Source organism: Meriones unguiculatus, chromosome 12, assembly GCF_030254825.1.
Source record: "Meriones unguiculatus strain TT.TT164.6M chromosome 12, Bangor_MerUng_6.1, whole genome shotgun sequence".
Taxonomy (NCBI): Eukaryota; Metazoa; Chordata; class Mammalia; order Rodentia; family Muridae; genus Meriones; species Meriones unguiculatus.
Window position 1 is genome coordinate 34,712,867 of NC_083360.1, and position 15,189 is coordinate 34,728,055.

A 15,189-nucleotide genomic window follows, 5' to 3' on the forward strand; every position below is an offset into this window, starting at 1 on the left:
CTAGACACTGAATGACCTGTTCTGAACTGAGCTTAGATGCAGCCTTTGTTTTGAGATTATTATAGTGAAAAATGTCACTCTCACAGTTGCTGAAATGTAGGAAGATCACATTTGAGCTTGATGGGATCTTGGGAAGGCCAGTATTAATCCCAAGGCTATGTGTGCCCATAGTTGGGGTTAATGACAAAAAGAACGACTGTTCCCTCCAGCTCTTCTCCAGAATACATTCTAACAGTGATGTCAGGCCTGGCTCTTAGCTGGAGGGGAGCATCTTGCAGGGAAAATGGAAGAGCCATCTCTCCTAAAGGTGGTGGCAGTTAGACTGTGAAAGCACTGCAACAAAATCCCACAGAATCTCCTGAACCCTGTTTCCATCCTAAGTCTTGTCCACAGAGGAAACGTCCAGCCGATGAGGATTTGGGAGAGTCCAGCAATTGTATCCAAAAGAGAAAGGTACACAGGCCATCAGAGATAGCAGCCTTGATGAGTCACGCGCCCCCATGATGTCACCAGCTGGCTATCCACTCCAGAACCCAGCAGCTGCTGCCCTCCATTCCCATGACCTGACAAGAGCTCCTCTTCCAGAGCACTCAACACACGCTCTCTCTTCACACCATCTACACTAAAGGATAAGGGAGGGATCTGATTTTCCGGTCTGAACTATGTGTTACATCAGGTAATAAACGTTTGGATGGCGAGATAACTTAGCAAGCGAAGGTGCTTGTTGCCAAGCCTGATGATCTCAGTGGGATCCCCAGCATCCACACGGTGGTAGGAGAGAACCAATTCCCCCAGATTGTCCTCTGACCTCCATATGTGTGCCACGGCATTCACACACACACACACACACACACACATAAATGTAATAAAAATATTTCTTAAACAAGAGTATAGTTGGTTTGGGAAGCTAGCTCAGAAGTTAAGAGTCCTCGTGCTTTTGCGGAGAACCTGAGTTAGTTCGCAGCACTCCCGTCTGGTGCCTCACAACCACCTGTCACTTCAGGAGCTACCAGTGCCTCATCCTCACACGCTGACGCTCTCATGCACATGATTAAAACCATGAAAGCCTTTTTAGGAAGTACATAACATATTTAAAAACCACCCAGCAAAAGTATAGAGTGTATGTAGTGTATGTTTGGGGTATGTGTTGAGGGTGGGGTGCTGGGCATTGGACTTACGGCCTCATATGCTGCCCACATTCTACACCTAAAATCAGTGAATGGAAATGATTTTTCTGAATTATCTACCAAAGCTTCAGGTCCAGAAGCAGAAGTTAGCTGTAAACAGGTATAGGGGTTTTATATAAAGAAAAACAAAACAAAAAGCAAGAAACAAGCAAAAACAAAAATTAAAAAAAAAAAAATAACCTAAAGGCCATAAAAAAAAAACAACTGATAAAACCAACAAAAATTTTGTTGTTTTTTTTTTTAAACACCATTGAGCTCCCTCGCTCGCTCTCTTAGCATTTGTTTTATTGATATTTTTGTTTATGCTTATGGTGCTCTACCTGAATATCTATCTGTTCACCCCACGTGTGCCTAGTGTTGGAGGGTGTCAGAAGAGGGTATTGGATCTTTTGGAGTTACAGAGGGTTGTAAACCATCATGTGGATGTTAGGAATTGAACCCAGGTCCCCTGGAAGACCAGCTAGTGTGCCCTTACTGCTGAGCCATCTCTCTAGGTCCACACCCCACTGTTTCTTGTTGTTGAAATAGGGTCTCAAGCGTAGGCCAGACTGGTCTTGAACTTCTATATAGGTAAGGATGACCTTGAGCTGCTGATCCCCTTGAGTTCTAGGATTGCAGGTGAGCACCACTGCACCTGATTTTCGTGGTCAAACCCAGGCCTCTGTGCATGCTGGGCAAGCACTAAGCACCCTTCCAACCGAGCTACCTGCTCACCCTTCCTTTTGGTTTGTTCCAGACAGTCTAGCCCAGGCTGCTCTCACTGTACTGCCAAAGATGAGCTTAACTGTGCTGATCCTCCCGCCCCCGCCTCCGAAGCGCTGGGACCACGGCTGTGTGCCACAACATTCCACTCCCAATCATTGCTGTTTTTGTTTGGCGGAGGGTAGTGGGTAGGTGAAAAAGGGTGTCACTACGTAGCTCTGGCTGGCCTAGGACTCGCTGTGAAGCCCAGAGACTGGTTTCAGACTGGCAGTGACCCGCTGGACCTCTGACTGAAGTGCTGGGACCCTGCCATGTGCCACACGTTGTCCTCTCTCTTAATGGTCTCATAATGCAAAACCAGGGTCAGCTGGACACACACGTCTGCCCGGGGATGCTCAGAGCCACTCTATTTAGTAACTTCTTTGATTTGTTTGTTTTTAAGACAGGGCCCTGTGTATTCCAGATTCCAGGCTGGCCTTGAACTCCACACCTAGTCCTACGTGACCATGCTCACGGGCACTGGACACAAGGCTTCATGCCTGTTTGTAAGCTCTCTGTCAAATGCTACACCCCAGGCTTACTCTATTTAAGATTGATGTTATTTTTATGTGTGTGGATACTTTGCCTGCCTGCCTGTCCGATGCCTGCAGAGGCCATAAGAGGGTGTCAGATCCCCTGGAATGGGAGTTACAGTAGTTGTGAGATGTCATTTGGGTGCTGGGAACCCAACTCAGGTCTTCTGAAAGAGCAGCCAGTAGTCTTAATCACAGAGCCATCTCTGTGGCCCTGACTCACTCATTTTAAATGAGTGTGTTTGTCTGAGAGGGAATGTGTGCCTCCAGAGAGCAAAATAGATGTGTGGCATCTAATGCTCTATCAGAGCCAGAGTAATAAAGACATTTTCTTTATTCCTTCCAAAGACACAAGAAATGTCATTTCATCTGTGTCTGAATGGAATTTTACCCATGGAAGTTAAATTACTTTTTCAAGTTAGTTTTTGCATAAGTTGTGTGTCTTGTGGCACAGTTTAATGATAAAGTGTGTTTATCACAAAATATTTTGGAGTCCAGTGTGATGGTGCTCAGGCTATATTTTGCCTTTTTTTTTCGTTTCCTTTCTTTCCTTCCTTCCTTCCTTCCTTCCTTCCTTCCTTCCTTCCTTTCTTTTTTTTCTTTTCTTTTCTTTTCTTTCTTTTTTGAGGTAGAGTTTCACTATGTATCTCTGTTTGTCTTGAAGCTATGTAGACAACAGGCTGGCCTTGAACTCACAGAGATCAGCTTGCTCCTGTCTCCCAAGTGCTGATATTAAAGGCACACAAAGCATTTATTTTAAATTGTGCGTGTGGGGGTATGAGCACTTGGGTGAAGGTCAGAGGTATCCCACTTTGGTATTGGGAATTGTACTCAGGTCCTCTGCAAGAGCAGTAAGTAATGAGCCATCTCTCTAATACTTATTTTCTTGATAAAAATCAGTGCAAGGAATCAGGAGGTTGTGGCATACACCTTTAATCTCAGCAGGCCAGTTTGGGTCTACACAGAAAGTTCCAGGACAGCAAGGGCTATACAGAAAAACCTTAGCTCAAAACAAAACAAAAAACAAAAAACCCCACAAACAATAAATAATGAATAAAAAAGTGCACATATAAATGCAGTGGCCACTTGTCAATGCTGAGATTCAAAGAAAACTCTATCAAAATATTCAAATGGATGCATGCTACACTCTTCAACAGCAGCTACCATCAGCCATCTTTATGTAGAGGTTTGGAGAGAAGAGGCATATTCATTTGTTGGGGTTGGTTTGGTTTTGAGACAGTCTCAGGTAGCATGGTTGGTCTCATACTATGAGATCTAGATCCTCCCAAGTGCTGGGTTACAGGTTTGAGGTTCATGTCTTTCTTCCAGTTTCTCTGCAGCTGTGTCTTCCAAGAAGCAAATTCTTGAGTTAGGAATGGTGCTGCTGATGAGATCTATTGCTCCTTAAACACTTTCTCCTGGCTAAACTATGAATTCCACCCAAACCGTGGACTGTATCTTCTAAATCCAGTATAGCATATAATAGCTACCCAGTAATTAACTGAATGAATCAATTCACAAATACTCTAACCTAAGTTGCTGAGATGCTGGCCATGACCACCAGGTGGCTCTCAGTTCTGAAAGTCTCAGAGTTTCCCTGGGAAGCTAGATAGGTTTGGCTGGTGGCCCTTGGAAGCTTTAATGTGCCCCAACGCTGAAGATCCTCTTCTGGGTGCACGCTGGTTCATTTTATTTTTTGACAGGGTCTCTCTATCTAACCCCAGCTATGGGACTCACTATGTAGACCAGACTGGCCTTGAACTCAGAGATCTACCTGCCTCAGCTTTCCAAATGTTAGGATTACAGGTGTGCATCACACCTGGCAGTTGCGAGTTCTGCTTTTTAAAATTTTCTTAAAGATTTTTATGTGTATTGGTGTTTACCTCCATACATCTGTGCAGCACACGTGTGAAATATCCATAAAGGCTGGGGCGGGAATCGAACCCCCTGAAACTGGAAGTACAGAGCTGTGAGCTGCTGTGTTGGCGCTGGCCTGAGCAATAAAGGGCTCTTAAACCCTGAGCCCTCTCTCCAGCCCCTCCTCCTACTTTTTTGATACATGGTCATGCTATGTAGCCCAGGCTTGCCTAAAAATTACATTGATCTGTTTCAGATTCCCAGAGTGCTAGGATTACAGGAGTGCACCACCATGCCTGGCTTCAGTTTATAATTTTCTGTGTATGTGTGTGGGTACATTACCATGGTGTATGAGTGGAAATGAGGATAACCCTTGGAAGTCAGTTCTCTCTTCCACCATGATCCCTTCACCCCAGGAATTGAACCTTTGTTAAGCTTGGCAGCAAATACCTTTACCTGTTGAATTATCCCATTGGCCCTGTAGCTCATCTTTAAGTTCAGTCCTCAACCCAACAGCATAACACTACCAGAAGGGTTGTTAAAAGTACAGCTTCTTTTCTAGGCCAAACCCAAGGCTTTGGGCAACTCCAGTGCAAGGTAGAGTTCTCTGTGTAAACCCAGGCCAGGAATATCTATATATATAATTTTTTTTTTTTTTTTGGCAAGCAACTGAAGATAATGCTGGAGGATTTTCTGTTCCAGCCTTTCTCAACATCCTCTATTTTAAGCACCACAGTAGCATGCATCATTCAAGCCCGGAGGTTACAGAAAAGCTGTACATCGAGGACTGCTTTGGCAGAGATCCCTCAAGGCTTCAATCATCTCTTCCTTGTACCTTATAATTTCACAAGCCATTTGTTCTCAGCCCTGACTACAAAGCAAAACCACTTTGGAGCAGCTTAAAAAGGTCCACACACCAGAACTGAAGACTCCGGCCCAGTTGGCCCGGTCTTTAGAACCCATAAATTTCCAAAGTGTTCTGTCCCTGGCACTAATAACCACTGCCAGACTGCACAAAGGCATCATCGCAGGAAAATTATGTATGCACTTATGTGGTGTTGTGTGTAGGATTACTTTGTAAAAAGAACTAAATAATTATTTATTTATTTATTTATTTTTTTGAGACAAGGTCTTACTCTGTAGCTGTGGCTGGCCTGCAATTTGCTATGCAGACCAGGCTGGCCTTGAATTAACTGAGATCTACCTGCTCAGATTAAAAGCCTGTGCCACCACACCCAGCTAAGCTTCCATCTCACCAACTCCATCCGTCATTTTCAGAGATGTCACTTACACAGACTGATGCCTAGTGCAACAGTTCCCCAAGGTGATCAGAATCCTAGGGCCTTCTCAAGGAGTACACCCAACAAAACCTGATCGCTCACTTACTATTCTTACTCTCACGTCTATGTGGTGCTCCAGAGGCCAAATAGAATGGTCTCATCGCTCTGACAGTGGATCAAATGTGTGCTTATCTGTCTGCTATTGCCCAGAAAGACTCCCTTGGATATGAAGCGTAAAGCAGTTCCTGAGAAGAAGAGCATCTCTGGCCAGGACCGCCTGACACGACCATTTTGGTTTTCCTCTATTATTTGGGCAAGAGAATATTGGCCTAATTTGCTGGTTAGCCAGTCCTTTAACAGTTGATAAATGAGGGAACATCTGGGGCAGCAAGGTTTTGTGAGGAGCCCTTCTAATCTGCTCTTACTCCACAGATGCCTATCTAGTAAGGACCACAGAAGCCCAGATGATCTCAAGTGGCTAGATTTCAGGCCACTTCAAGTGGGAACTCCCTCAAACCCACAGCCATTTGTGAACCACAATGGATGTTAATAGGTCTTCCCCAAACACCATGCAATCCCTTAAATAAGAGACAAAGGCACAAGACTGTCATTCACTTTTCCGCATACTTTATTTGTTACAAACATACAATTTTTTAAATATAGACTGTAAAACTCCATTTGCAAAAGTCTGCTATTGGAAGGAGTGCACACCAGCAGGAAGGATTCTTAAACGTTTATTTCTATGAGTTTTTCTGTCAGTTTTGCTAGTTAGTGGTAAATACGGGACCCGCCATTTTACAGACCTGTCTGAAGCTTCTGGCTGTATTCACATTGCTCTTTGAAGCAGCCCTGCTTGTCTCACAATTCATCAGAATCTGAGCTTCAACCTACAGGCAGTGAGCTCAGCAGCCCGTGTGGACTCTGCTTTGAACGGTTTTCAGGAAGTGTGGTTTCTGGATGGGGACTGCACTTCATGGAATTGTTTGAATTGCCCATGCAGCTGTGTTTGTTAAAGTGCATTCTTCTTTTAAAAAATAAGAGGAATAATCTTTACTCTTTAACCAAGGTACTTAAAAAAATGAACTTTTTGGTCTCTCAGCAGATATTTCCCAAATTGATCCTACCGCTACAAATTTTAGTGTTCTATTTACAAACGTTTATAGGGTTCCGGGTGGAGGGGACCTTACAAAATCAAAGGTGCAGCTTCTCTTGAAGCAGAAACCAGCTCTACAAATCCATACACAGGCATACACACTGGTTTACGATGCATAATAAGCATGTTGGTATTTACACAGAGACTAAAGACATTCCTAAACCATCTTTAAAGTAATTTCCAACCTAAGCTAATTGTACATCTAGACCAGGAAGCTGTCTCCTGCTATCAAGATTTGGTTTTAACTCATTCAAATTACTTCTGTAGATTCCCAACTAGAAGGACATGAGTCCCAGCTTTGGAGTGAAGAGCCTAGCCTAACAGAGCCACCGGCAGACAGGACTGGCAGTGAGATTCCTACAACACAAAGTGTGTCATCTGCACTGTACTCACAAGACTGGTAGACATCTGCATGAAGACTCACAGGAGTAAATGCCTAATACAACTCTTCTAATTTCAGGGGAAAGTCCAAATAGACCAAGGTCACGACAAAGTAACTAAAATATACTTGCCTGCCACCACAGTATGCAAAACCACAGACTTTGTAAAAAGTAAGTCATGCTGTCCTACAGCCAAATTTCTAGACTTTCTGCCCAATTGCCTGACTTTTCAGACTCCCGAGAGCTTTGGTTCAATGGATAGTAACATGGGCTTGGAGAAAAAGGGTTTATTATAAAACCTCCAAACCCCTCCAACACAATGCTTTCAGTGATATGATTCTGTTCATTTTCTTGGACTTTCCTGCACTTATATTTCTCTAGAACATTTTTAAAAGGGAAGAAACAAACGTCTTGTCATTCTCTTTCCAAACATTAAGAGTTTACTAACTATCGTGGTCTTGCAACACAGGGCACAAAATATTTTGCCTTTAAGAAATAAAAAAAAGTGTTGAAGAAATTAGCCACTGAAGAGTTCCTGAAGGTGGGAGAAAGGGCACACATGTGCCTTCTGTCTTCACTAGTGGACACTGAACAGACCTACTACTGCTTGCTCTCCAGAACTTTTAGATCCATTTTTCAGAGCATAAAAATGATTCCTCTTATACATGCAGTGGATAGTAATGTAGTGGACATAAAATTTGATCACAGAACCTTATGTTTATAGTTAAAATCTTCTCCAAAGTGTTAGAATCACAAAAAGGCTTTAACTTCTAATAAAGTTCTGTTCTCTTTATTAGAAGTCCTACTGAAACTACAAATATGGCATTTGCTATTATTTAACATGGCTCTACCTATTCCAATTGGAAAGTCTAATTCAAGAGGCATTTGCTTTTCAAATGAAAGTAAAAGTGAATAGAAGTGGTTGCATGATTACATTGGTGGCTATTTCCTATTTCATTAGGAAATATAAAATACATTCATAAAGGCCTTAATAAATCTTTATGGTGCAATTTTATTATTTTTCCATTTTCCAAATTTAATTTTCAGTATTGACAACTGGATCCCATTTGTTCACATAAAAGTTTATTAAATCCTTCAGTAATGAAACTAGGGTCAAAAATTGAGGACTGAAAAAGGTAACTTTAATAGCAAAGTCAGAGATATCTATAGAATTTATCATTTATGAGTCTAGTTATCTCTTGAAATTTCTGCTATAGAATTCATCTTTCACAAGTCTAGCTACCTCTTGAAACTTCCAGGGGCTAATATTTGAAAATAACTTAGATTTTCTAAATTAAAAGCTAGGGGAAATGAATTTATACTTTGCCATTTCCACCTTACATCTGAAATTTCCAACAGGACAGGACATGAACTTTTTCTTTATATTTTAAGGTAAACGTGGCTTTTTTTCTTTTTTCTTTTCTACAAACTACGTCCCTCTCTTCCCTCACCCTCCCTCCCCAAACCCACTGTTCAGTCTATTGAAGGGAGTTATGACTCTTTAGGAAGACAGCTAATTGATTTACAGTACTCTAAAACCAACCCTGAAAACAGATAATCTCATTCACTTACTATAACTTCAGTGCTGTTGTTGACAGAAAAGAAAAGTTACCTTAAGGCTCGAGGGAAAGCAACTTATTAAATTGTGAATGCAGCATTGTTTACTCTCCCATCCATTGGAAACTAGCAAATGCATTCTAATCAAGAATACAAACTTCCTAACATTAGCAAAGATCTCTATTCTCCTTACATAGAACAATACTCAGAAGTGGATTATCTAGGGGCCTGAGAAACCATGATCCACATCACACATTATCCATGTATTTCATGTTCAAAAAGTGCTTTATCTTTGAGAACTACGTCAGGGTTTAAAATGGAAATATACAATGCAAAGTCACTTGACACTTTTTCAAGTGAAGTAAGTACAAAATGGAAAAGGAGCAAAAAGATGGAGGCTCTGCTCTCTGAACAGGCCTTATGCATGTGACTTTTAGGGTATACTACATCAAAATTGTCTTAAGAATTAGTAACAGTGGGCTTTTATACCACTATATTTTAAAACCTGAGATTGGACATCAAAGCAGTTAACTTTGTTACTCATCAGAGCAATTCTGATACTTCCTAAAAATAGAAGAAAACTCAATTCAGGGTCAAAAACATTAACTCTCCCCAATGAAAAACACGATAGTAAGAGTGCTGCAGAACAACCACTCTCAGCAAACAGGTCATTTTAACACACGCATAAGTCACTTCTTCCCCTTCTCACTGGTCAAGGCCACACTATTTTCAAATGAATATCTACTGAGAGATCAGTTGTGCATTGGACAAAGTACCATAATTGGGTTAAAAATGAAAACAAAATTTACAGTGAAGAATACTTATGTGCATGACTTACACACTCCAGCCTCTCCTTACTTCCATCCACCTCAACAGCAAGGTGGATGCAAACAGTCGAGGGTGTAAACTGCTCTATACCCCAGTAAAGCCAGTCAAGGTCACATTAACAGAGCATCCTCAGCAACTCTAGTGCTTGAAGTGTGCAGCCATTTACAGACCACTCAATATGAGGGCATTATTATAACCAGCCTCTTTTGCCCACAACCCTGCATTTTCAGGTAAGACAGGATAATTGTTTTGTTTTGAGAAAACCGAAGCTTGAATCTTTTAAAAGACCTGCAATTTACTGCAAAGTGATCCAGAGGTAACAAAGGAAGCAGGAGGCTAATGGCTGCCTGCACCAAAAGCCTCTCAATCATTTTGCAGTAAATAATTATGGAAAGTGAGATGACAAGTAGCCATGTGTGCTTCATGGCTACAGTCATTTGTACCACCTACATGCTTCCAACAGATACATAGGGTGTCTGGGTTTTTGGTTTGCTTTTGTTTGGTTTTTGGTGCCGTGCAGATTTATGTTTCGTTTTGTGCAGAATATGCACTGAAGAATTTGCTGACAAGATCTGCCATTAGACTTGCTGAAATGATGTGTAGGGACAATAGAAACCAGAAAGTAGTAGGGTCTCTGCATAGATTTGTTTTTTTTCTCTTTGATTTTCTTAAAAATACATTTCCGTATACATTAGCCTGAGAAACATCAACAGTAATTTGAATTGGAGTTTAAGCTCCAACTTCTCTCAGGACTGTGACTATTTTCATTAGTTGGGATATCTGCCAAATTTGAAACAAAAAAATACAACTCTAAATCGTTCATAGTAGCACTTCAAAAACAGAAAAGTTGGTTGATTCCCATAATTTGTACAATGTCATTTTCTGACAGAAGTTAAAAAAACCAACACCTTCAAAAAAGCTAATATTTATGACCGACTCTCCATGTTTGCAGATTTCTATTGTCCCTAGTCCCTGGAATGAGGATCAGTGAAATGCTACAATTAATCCCCATCCTTCTGCTATCTTCCTACAGTGGGAAGAGAGGCCATGAACCACCCCCTGCAGGAGAAATAAACCTCAGAGATGGTTAAGACTTAAAAACCCACCACTATGACATTTACCATTTAATCTTACAAAGGCAGGTCAAAATTTTAATATAAATTACTTTTGCCAACACATAGCTTATGCATTCTTTGCTCCTTTTTTTGGAGGATTCTCAAATTGATATCTAAAGATTTACATATGATATATTACTGTTATATGGTCTAATGACTAAGAAAATTTCTCTGGTAACCAAAGCTGATGCCATATATGGTAGTGTTCTTGGCATATACTCTATATGCCTCAGACCACTTCCACATTCTTTCTATTCAGCTAATTATAGCTTAGTAGCCACTGGTGAAGGATTGTGAAGACCCTGTCATTTCTACAGAATAGAAAGGCAAGGCTAGTTACTGCAATTCAGCCAAATAAAAAGAAAAAAGAAAAACAAACAAAAAACAAAAACCAACCCCTTGAGAAGGAGAGGTACTGCACCTTTGCAAAACTGAACTGGCTCACTGCAGCTGAGCAACAGAACCACCACTGAAGCAAGAAAACAAGTTGGTCTATACAGGAATTGTACATGATTTCAAAATGAAACCGTTACAGCATCAACGAATAGCTGCAACCTTAATTTTCATTGCTGCCTCAGAGTTTGAAACTATAAAGTTCCTGCAAATCTAATGCTAGCTTCTTAGCTCCTTTACTAAAAGTAGGAATTTGTTCTCCGCAGCAAAGAAACAAACACTCAAAACACATAGGTAAATACAGCAGGACATTATTGAAAACAGCTGCCTTGTAGTACAAAATACAGTACAAGTATACGGATGTCATTAGAACATCAAAAATACTATTGCTCCCATACAATTTAGGAAACATTCTTTGCAACGGAGAAAAATTTAAAAGAAAAGCTTTAAAAAAATCTGTTTAAAAATTCTACTGTGACGATGAGAGTAGAGAAATAGTCTGTAAGGGCACCAATGTTTGTGGCTCTTCCATTTTTAAGTCTAAGATCAACAATTTTCTGAATCAGTCTATTTTTTTTCAAAGCCTAATTTTATATACACAAATATTTCCCTCCCTCTCAGCCACAGACAAGAAAATGACCTTTTTGTATATCACTTATTTCCCAATAAATACAAAAAGATTGTATAGATTGAATAATACCAAAATAAGATAATAAAAAGGATATGCAATAAATTAAAAAGGCAGCTCAAATAAAGGGCAGGCATGCAGTTAAAAAACAAAAACAAAACTAAGATTGTGGAGGTGGGGTTACTTGCCTCCTGGTTCTTGAGAAGGTGTCACACAAATACCTGAAAAACTTTGGAAAGAACATTAGCTCCCATTCGATTCGAAGTTGCCTAGGTCTATGACATTTCTAGGAATACCTTTTGATGGGGTGGGATTAACTTGATTAGAAAAATCATTTATACTGAAAATCCATTTAAAATATAGAAGAGGCGATCCTTGAAAACCCCAACTTTTATTCTTGAAAGACAGCTGGATAAACCGGCAAATGCCAGTTTGTTGAAATTTCAAGATGGTATAAAAATGCTTCCAGGATCAAGTCAGCATTCGCGTTCACTTCAGTTCCATTCATAGATGGATTTCAGCTTCCACCGGGTGCAATGCTTGAATCATTCATCCATCATTTGCCAACTTTGATTGTGAGGTACTGAATACAATGGATCAAGTTCTTAAAAATTTATTTTAAAAGAATAAATGATGCTGGAATTCTGGACCTGAGGATCGTCAGTATCTCAATAAATCCACAGATTAAACTGAAGGTAAATTAAGACTTCAGTTCTGGTTTCTTCCAACTTCTCTGTGAGGATGTATACTCCATTAAAGCTCAGGCTTGTAGCCACACTTCCTTTCTGCAGATAGTCAAGTTGTAAGGTTTAAAATGCAGCCACAGTGGCTGTAACAGCCGAATTAGCCATAATTCACTAGCTCATACGGTGGAGCCACAGGGATCCAGCTCTCACTCATACTAAGCCATTTCTTGGTAAAGATCTCCATACTTAAAGAGATCAAGGGAAGAACTTTAGTGAGCAGCAACCAATCCACTCAAATGGTTTGCCTTGTGCTTTGTGCCTGACTTCTTGTGCCTACCTCAGCAATCCCCATCGTAAAATTGCTTTTGCTTTCGAAAAAAATTTTCTGCGAACTTTTAAACTATTTTAATAATGGATTCTAGTTCAAGCTTTGATATCTGAATAGATTTGCATCCCGGAAAACACTTCTGCAAAGAAAAGACAGGGGCCTTGGTCCAGGTTCCATGCAAAACCATTTTTAAAAATGGATCCAATTGATTTTTGAATTCTCCGATGGCTTCTTGAACTCTTCTCTTGCCCTGTCCATGATTGTGTAAAGTTGCATTCTTTTTCATAAACCTGTACCCTCAGAACTGGGTAACTGAAAAGGCCTCTTTCTTCTCAAAGATTCCATTAACACCTAGATCCAAAACGCCGATTTCGATGGAGGTGAAGGGATAGATGCTGCAATAGTGAGGCCTGGAGGTAAGACCAGATTACCCAGGTACAACACAAATTCAACTATTACCAATGGATGAGTCTGGGTAACTCAGATGTGTTTTTTTTGTCCCAGACGTTCGAAGATCTATCCCCTCCAATGTTTTCCTGATGAATTTACGAACCTCGGTTTTTAACAACAGAAGCTGAGACTCTTGCGCAGGTGAGGAGATGCTGCTGTCCTCTTTGCAGGTTGCTGGCAGTTCCTTGGAACTTAACTGCTTTTCTCTAATTGTCTGTGACTGTTTTCTTATGGTTATTTCTCTTAACTATATTATCTTAAATTTTGTTTTCTCCGTCTGTGGCCTCCCCTGATCCCTCTCCACTAGCTCACTGGGGACGAGTAGGAAAGGGAACTCTCTAGCCAAGGGGGGATGGTGGTGGGGTGGGGGAGGCCAGCACGGCAAGCTGCCCGTTTCAATCCTCATCCACTTCCTCACCCTCGGACTCGTCGCCGCCGCCGCTGCCCCCACCGCGTCGCTCGTAAAGCTTATCCCTCTGTCGCTCCTGGATTTCTTTCATCTCATCTGCATACCGACAGAAGGCGCCTCCAAACTTGCCCCAGGCCTTGAAGGGCACGGTGATGGCATTGCGGTAGGACGGCTTCACCTCGCTCACTCGCAGGAAAACCCCGTACTTGTTGCAGCCGACGTCGAAGAAGAAGCGCTTGGAGTCCACCGTGATGGAGGTGCCCTCCGGGAGCTCTCCATACAGGCCGCCCCCAGGGCCGCCGGCACCGCCTCCCGGGCCGCCGGCCAGCTCGTCATCCTCGCCCCCGTAGTCGTCGATGAGCTTGGCCAGCGCGTCGCGGAACTCGATGAGGCCCTGCGCGGGCAGCGCGATGGTCTGGCCGCTCTGCAGGCCGCCGGGCCCGGGGCCCCCGCCGAAGCCGCCGCCGCCGCGGTTCACCGTCTGGCGGATGCGCAGGAAGCGGCCGCGCTGGTTCTCCTTGAGGTCCAGGTAGTACTTGCGGTTCTCGCGCACCAGGAACTCGCTCTTGAGCGCGCGGCGCGGCCCGCCGCCCTCCTCGGCGCCCGCCGCCAGCTGCTCCGGGCTGCTGGGACCCAGCTGCGCGTAGTGCTCGATGAAGTCGCCCAGCGAGTCGCGGAACTCGGCGGCCACCGCCATAGACAGCGTGAGGCGGCTCTTGGAGCCGCCCGCGCCCACCTCGGCGATCTTGAGGAAGCGGCCCTTGGCGTTCTGCTTCACGTCCAGGTAGAAGCGCTTGTTCTGGATGTCCAGCCGCTTCGAGGCCAGCTCCTGCGTCTCCTGCTCACCGCCGGGCCCGCCGCCGCCGCGGGGCGCGGGCTGGAAGCCGCCGGGCCCGCCGCCGCCGCCGCCGCGCTCGCTGCCGCTGTCGCCGTCCGCCATCTTCTCGGCCGCCGCCTCACCGCCGCCCGCTGCGCTCGCGCCCCCGCCCTCCGCCCTGCGGCTCGCGCTCCGGGGCCCCCCAGCCTCGCCCGCCGGCTCCTCACGCGCGCCCGCCGCTCATCGCCGGCCGCCGCCGCCCCCCATCGCCTCCGCGCCCCGCCCCCGCGGCTTCCGTGCAGCTCGGCTCGTTTCCGGCGCGCGGTCCTCGTGACGTCACTCCACCCCGCCTGCCGCCGACTCTGGGCCGGAAGATCAGCACGGCACGCCGGCGGGCGCAGAGGTGACGTCACTGTCCGCGCCGGGAAAGGGCCTTGGAGCGCTCTGGGTGACTCTTTCTGCCTCTGTCCACCGGTCTTAGGGTCCGCTTTCTTGACGCTCATAGTCTCAGAGGCTCTAGTCTATGATCAGATGGCTTTGTTGCTTTTGGGCTGTGGTAAGGCAGAACATTATGCTGAGAAGCACATGAATTACTCAAGAGTGGAGCCGCTCACCTCCTGGGAAGCGGAGACCAAGGAAAGAAGTGTCAGGGATGAGAGATCTTTTCAGAGCATAACCTAGTAACTTGTTTTCTCCAGTGAGATCGGATCTCTAGGTAATGCCACTAGATTATTAATCCTCAGAAACTAATATATTGATTAGGTCAGAGTCTTAAGAATCCAGTCACCTTGCAATGAGTGGATCCACCGTCCAAGGATTAAGCCTTCAATAAATAGGCCCGTGTTTC

At 43.7% G+C, this 15,189-nt stretch overlaps 1 protein-coding gene across 1 annotated transcript; it reads right to left on the reverse strand.

The window, feature by feature from the left end:
* Positions 1 to 6,203: 6,203 nt before the first annotated feature.
* Positions 6,204 to 14,661, reverse strand: Purb (purine rich element binding protein B). Its single transcript, XM_021648225.2, has one exon. The coding sequence runs from the start codon at positions 14,463 to 14,465 to the stop codon at positions 13,512 to 13,514; it is 954 nt and encodes a 317-aa protein (XP_021503900.1). The 5' UTR covers positions 14,466 to 14,661; the 3' UTR covers positions 6,204 to 13,511.
* Between the last annotated feature and the right edge of the window lie 528 nt (positions 14,662 to 15,189).